General features: G+C 48.1%; 1 protein-coding gene across 1 annotated transcript; it reads right to left on the bottom strand.

Annotated features, from left to right (window-relative positions):
• Positions 1-2,681: 2,681 nt before the first annotated feature.
• On the bottom strand, positions 2,682-3,564 carry LOC101358800 (protein S100-A12-like). Its single transcript, XM_004388638.2, has 2 exons — positions 3,362-3,564; positions 2,682-2,852 (listed from the first exon to the last, which is right to left on the bottom strand). Exons 1-2 carry the CDS (start codon positions 3,500-3,502, stop codon positions 2,712-2,714), a joined length of 282 nt encoding a protein of 93 aa, XP_004388695.1. The 5' UTR covers positions 3,503-3,564; the 3' UTR covers positions 2,682-2,711.
• Between the last annotated feature and the right edge of the window lie 2,600 nt (positions 3,565-6,164).

The following is a 6,164-nucleotide window of genomic DNA, read 5'->3' as shown; positions in this document are numbered from 1 at the left end:
ACGACACAAATGAAAGCTCATTTTCACAAAGTGGTCACTGAAATTCCAACTTACTTCTAGTATACTCAGTTTATAGTGTTTTTAACTATGAACCCCAAGCCAGTGAATCAGTAGAAGGGGGGGAAAACCAGGATCATTTATCAAAGATGTCAAGTGATAAGGTTCAAGCTTTTGGTTTCCTTCTTTCTGAAGCTTTCTCTTAATATCAGGGGTACTTTGTCCTGTAAAGATTATATTGACCATTCTGGCATTTTCAGGGCTCTCGAGATCCAGATCAGTTAACTCAAGAACCAGTCTCACCCGAGGTATTTTCACTTTCCCTAACAGCCAAATCACGACGCCCAAGTAGATGCTATAATACTAGGTACACACAGACAATGGACAGGACAGACACAGAACCACAGTAAACGAATAAATCCCACAAGCTGACGGAGGTGATCTCCACCCCTTCAACCTCTCAGATGGCCCTGCCTGCCGACAGAGGTGATCTTAAAGAATCTCAACCTCCCAGACACATTTACGAGCACTCACACACCCGGAACCAGGACTCTAGAGTCACCAGGAGTCCCTTCTTGTTACCCTACTCGGGGGGATCGGTCATCTGAGGCACCTCTCACCTCAGAAACCAAGGTCTCAGGTCTCACTCTGGAAACCTCGGGCCTGCTCTATCCACCCTGGCCCTGAGGGCAACAGGGAGAGGAGTCGCGGACTCACCTTGGGATCCCTCTTATGCAGGTCTTGCTTTTTTTTCACCCACCTCTTTTGGCACTGTTGGGGACCAGCCGTGCTGTTGCAGACCAAGGTCTGGCCTATTGTCTCCCCAGAGGCAAATGAAATTTCTCCTGGGTACTTGTTGGGGAGAGCCGTCAATCAGCCCCAGGCCCTACCCCGGGGCCGCTGAGTCTCAAGCGGCTGAAGCTCCCTGTACGGGCCACCAAATTTGTTACCACAACAAAGCACATTGGAGACGCCTGCCACAAAAGCCAATTCTGAGACAGGGGTGAGGTGAAAAGCAAGAGTTTTATTATACATGGACATATAGGAGACAGAGAGGAATAGATTCCTCCAAAAAAACAGTCTCCCCCACTGGAAATTGGCTGAAGACTTTTATAGGGACAAGATTATGGGTCTTAGAAGTTTGTGTTAGTTCCCCCTTGAGGTGGTCACGTCCCAGATGAGTTCATCTTTTCTTGGAGGTTTTATCTGGCAACATCCTGCTTTTCTTGTCCCAAGATGGGTGCTTTGTTAGGCTTCTCATTCTTAGGTCATTATCACTTGTTTTCCAAGGAGGAACATCGGTTAATTTTAAACCTTTTGTACAGACTGGAACCCGAGGGAAAAACAAGGTCATGAGACAACGTGGCGGTTAGCAATGGGGAGTAAATAATACTGAGCTGGGCCTATGCAGCCTCTTCCACTAGCACCCTTAGAATAAATTTCAAAGTCTTCCCACGGTCTATATCGTTAGCTGCTGTCCAGTTGATTCCGCTTATGGCGACCCATGGTGTGCAGAGTAGAACTGTGCTCCATAGGGTTTTTAATAGCTGATTTTCAGAAGTACATTTCCAGGCCTTTCTTCCAAGGTGCCTCTGGGTGAGTTCAAACTGTCAACCTTCAGGCTCATAGTCGAGCACTTAACTATTTGTGCCACCCACAGTCTATAACTCCCTACTTCTCTGCTCCCTGTTCCCTTTACGCCTGTCTCCCACCCCTCCCTGCCTCAGTCACTCCACCCTAGGCATGTTGGCTTTGGTGCTGTCCTCTCAGCAGGTCAGGCCTTGCCCAGCCCTGGACCTTAGTCTCTGCTTGCCAGAACTCTTGGCCCCCAGATATCGGCAAGCCACCCTCCTTCATCTTTTTCAGGATTCTGCTTAAATGCATTCCTTCATCATCCCTCCTAAGCAAGCACCCCTCCTCCATCACTTCTACCCCAGCCCCTCCCCCCTCTTTAGTGTTCTTCATGTCACTTGTCATCACCTACCAGTGTATTATGTGATAGATTTTTGTTGGCATATCTTTTCATTTTCTAATAGAAAACCAAACCCACTGCCATCAACTCAATTCCCACTCATAGTGGCTCTAAAAGGACAGAGTAGAACTGCCTCATAGGGTTTCCAAGGCTGTAATCTTTATGGAAGCAGGCTGCTACATCTTTCTCCCAAGGAGGGCTTGATGGGTTCAAACCACTGACCTTTCAGTTAGCAACCGAGTGCTTAACTACTTTGCCACCAGGGCTCCTTTCTAGCAGAATGCAATCAAATTCAATAGAAGGGTATTTGTTTCCTCTGTGGAAAGTGGAGAGAGGCAGGGGAGGGGCTGGATTAGAATGCAATGAAATGCAAGCTCCAATAGAATGCATGCTCCAAGAGGACAGGGACATTGTCTCTTTTGTCTCTGGCTATCAGAAATGCTCAGTGAATAGTTGTTGAATGAATGAAGAAATGAATGAATGAACAAATGGTGGAAAACCAATATTTGATGAACAAATGGAGAAAGGGGTGTAAGGGATCTAAATGAGGATTTTCAGAGGGGTGAGGCATGGTCAAGTTTGAGGACCATGGGCATGAAAAGAAAAAAAATACAGAGACTGTTAAGAACGTTTTAAGAGTACATTTATTACCTATCCCTTCCCTCAGGCAAGGCTCGGCTTTGGTGATGGGGTGAGAAACCTCTTGGGGACATTGCTAGGAGAGAAATCCTTTTACACATTCCTAATTTTGGTGGATATGTTGATGAGCTGTCTCCAGTACTCTGGCCAACAGGATCAGGAACTCCCTAAAGTTGACCTGTCCATCACAATCAGCATCCAGCTCTCGGAATAGTTTATCAATGGAAGCTTGATCTTTGGTATTCTAGGAGAAAGGGATAGCACAGATCGTGAGCTCAGAACCTCCAAACAAGACCCTTCCCTTCCTCTCTCCAGGCCTCCCATCCCTCGAAGATCAGCTAAGGGGGACCCAGGAACATTAACTCATTAGCCAAAACTGTGGGGGAGAACCTCATGTGAGGAAACAGAGGAAGGAGAAAAGGAACTATGGGGAACCATCCAGGAATCATACAAGACTCCACCTGGACGGTACTCCAGAGGTCACCTAATCCAGCCCCTCCACTGCCTCTCTCCACCTCACATACGAGGAAACTGATTCCAGAGAGGGGAAGTACAAGCAGCCTAAGGTGATAGGTGAGCCATGGAGACAGGGAAGTAGAGCACCTGCCCTGCAGTCATCAGAGAACATCCTTGGGACTCTAACTGGGGCTACTTCCTCCCCTACTCCTTGTCCCGCCATCATCCTTCTAGCCTTGACAATGCCCTCAGTGCAGAAGTGTGGGGCAGCTTGACGTGAGAGGGGGCATCACCTACCTTGAGGATGTTTGGAAGTTCCTTTGTGATCAGCTGCTTCAGCTCACTGTTAGAGAGAGTGTCAAAATGCCCCACCCTCACGGAGTACCGGTGGAAGACATTAATGACGCCCTCCAAGTAGCCTTCCAGCGTTGTCGCCATCTTCCCGACCTCGAGTTGACCTGTGAGGAGAGTCAGGAGCTTCAGTCCTGCCTTCCACCCCACATGCGCTCTCTTCTCGAAAGGCATGGCTTCCCCCGATCTGTATTGTGCTCTCTTGACTCTGTGTTTCACCCATGCTGAGTTTTTCATTTGTAGATAGGATGGGGAAGAGAAAGATATGTAATACCAACTAAAATCTACAAGAATAAGCCTGGGTGGCCGACAGTGTTTCATGCCACCCTATTCACGAAGGAGGATTATCTTTAGGGTGTTGCTCACTCATGCTAACCTGGGAAGAGCTCTGTGGTGCATCAGGCTCTTCATAATCCCAGGTGATGTTCTCTGCGCCACACCCCCTACAAACTTTCACCGTCACACCCCACCTTAAAACCAAAAGATCAAACCCGATGCTGACGAGTGGATTCCAACTCATAGAGACCCCACAGGACAGAGTTGAACTCCACCATAGGGTTTCCAAGGAGGAGCTGGTCGATTTGAACTGCCAGCATTTTGGTTAGCAGCCAAGATCTTAACCATTTTGCCACCAGGGCTCCCACCCCAGCTTAGTCATCCGTAAATCCTAAACCTGGGTCTACCTAGCACAAGATCTCCTCTATTTGGGACAAAATGAAGTAAAACCAGAGGTGCTCAGGCAAGTGGGGGGATTGTGGCTACCAAAAGCCTGCAAAGTGGCCACCTGAAATCACCACCCTGTGGCCCCAACCAAGGAAAGGGCACTTACCCTCTCAATGAACAAGCTGCAAGGAGCTGTAGCAAGAAGCCACACTAGTGAGGGATACTGCACCAGGGAGGTTTATATAAGGCACTTCAGGCTTGGCCTTCAACTATGGGTGAAGAAATCCTCTCTCTGAATTCATCTTGAGGCAATTGCTGGACAGGTTCTATTTCTCAAGAAAAGCTTCTAAGCTGTGGCTTTCTCTGCAACACGGACAGCTCAGATTACAACCACCCCATATCCCACCTCCTGCTCAGCCTGAAACAAACATTCCCCACCCCTGCCTCACCAACTCACACACCCATACCCTGCACATCCTTAACCCTGGGCCAGGGCCCAGTCTTCAGAGGTGGCTCCATTTCCTCTCCCTAACAAAGGGCTAAGAGAACAGGTTTCGCTGGCTAGAAGGCTCCTTCCTGGAGAGGGGAGGAGCGGAAGAGACGTTTGACAACTGTCTATCACAGCAAAAATGATAATGACAATAAAAACAACACAAGCGAACACATAACCTTGGAAGAGAAAACGGACATTAGGTAAAATCTAAGGAGCTCTATAAACCATGGGCTTGAGTTAATAATGTATTAATATTGGTTCATTAATTCTAAGAAATGTATGTCAGAGAAAGACCAAGTGATCTGCTCCCCTAAAGACTGCAGCCAAGAAAACCCTATGGGGCAGTTCTATTCTGTCACACAGGTGGTTTGTGGTTGCTTTAGGAAAATCAGTTATCAGCGCCTCCGTTTGGGGCAAGCAAAATGTCACTTTAAAGATCTTTCAGTTTATGGAGGTGTCGCCGGGGTCTTTTCTCTAACCTGGGCAGGCCCTCTCTGATTCTTGCCTTCTACTGACCAAGAATGACCAGGAGGAGAGTTCTGGCAAAATGGCGCTCTAGGCAGAAGCACCACGCCATCCCTCCACAGCAAAGATCCAAAAAACTAAGCCAAACAGAGAATACAACAATCCTGAAACCCTAAAACATCAAAAGAAGAGATAAAGAACTCAGCCAAGCACCAAATGGAGTGAGAAAACTGACGGAGAATGGAGAGGAGGAGAGATTCATGCAGACGTCCCCTACCAGGTAACGCAGCACGGATCTGCCATCTTGGACTCCTATCGGAGACCAGCAAACAGCGGGTACGAGAAAGCAGCCTCACGGAGCTTCCAGCGGGAGACAAAACAACCGGTAATTTTTGATATATGCTTTCCCACCCCACCCCACCCCACCCCCGTTCTTGACCCTGACTCGGCCTCCTTCGCTTCCAGCGGACATAGTATCTTGACCGGGAAACAGCGGCTACTTGGATTCCACACACCCGAACGGGTGGCTCTCTGATTGCCATTTGTTGGCTGCTGGTGTTGCTTCTTTTCTGCTTCTTTTGATTTCTTACTTGCCTCTTGCCACCTCCCCCTCCCTTCGCTCAAGTATCTGGCTCCGTGCGCCATCTTTGCTTCTTCCTGAGGGGCTGTGGAGCTCCGTTTGAGTGTGGAGCTGCTTCCCGGTTTGGGCTGCCGCGCTGGTGGGATCCCGGGGCTTTGTTCATTTGTTTGTTTAGAATTATTTGTTTGTTATCTTTTCCTTTTCTTGAGTTGGGAGCCCTTTCTGGCCAGGCTGAGCTGCGTGGCAGGGAGGCTCCCCTTCGGCTTCCACAGACATGCAGAGGGATCCCTGAGGGCATTTATTTTTAGGTTTTTTTTTTCTTTTTCTGTTTCTTTGGGTGGTCCTTCTTGTTGTTTTCTCTTTTTTTCATTTCTTTTGTTTTCTTTTTCCTCTTTTTCCCTTTTTGTCTTTCTACATTGCTCAGTTTCTCGTCTCTCTTTATCTTCCTTCTCTTTCTGTTCCCTGAATACCTGGCATTGTATACCTCTACGCCTTCTATCCAGGTTGTACTGCAACACCTGAGAGCGACTTCCCCAGACCTCATAGCT

This window comes from Trichechus manatus, unplaced genomic scaffold (genome assembly GCF_000243295.1).
Source record: "Trichechus manatus latirostris isolate Lorelei unplaced genomic scaffold, TriManLat1.0 scaffold00213, whole genome shotgun sequence".
NCBI lineage: Eukaryota > Metazoa > Chordata > Mammalia > Sirenia > Trichechidae > Trichechus > Trichechus manatus.
The sequence above is the reverse complement of the archived record's forward strand: the minus strand, read 5'-3'. Positions and strand labels throughout refer to the sequence as shown.

What these genes read in the sequence shown, in the direction of transcription:
- LOC101358800 (XM_004388638.2), bottom strand. Translation starts at nt 3,502, where the DNA reads ATGGCGACAACGCTGGAAGGCTACTTGGAGGGCGTCATTAATGTCTTC. An exon ending in AACTTCCAAACATCCTCAAG is followed by an intron (nt 2,853 to 3,361) that starts GTAGGTGATGCC and finishes CCTTTCTCCTAG; the next exon opens with AATACCAAAGATCAAGCTTC.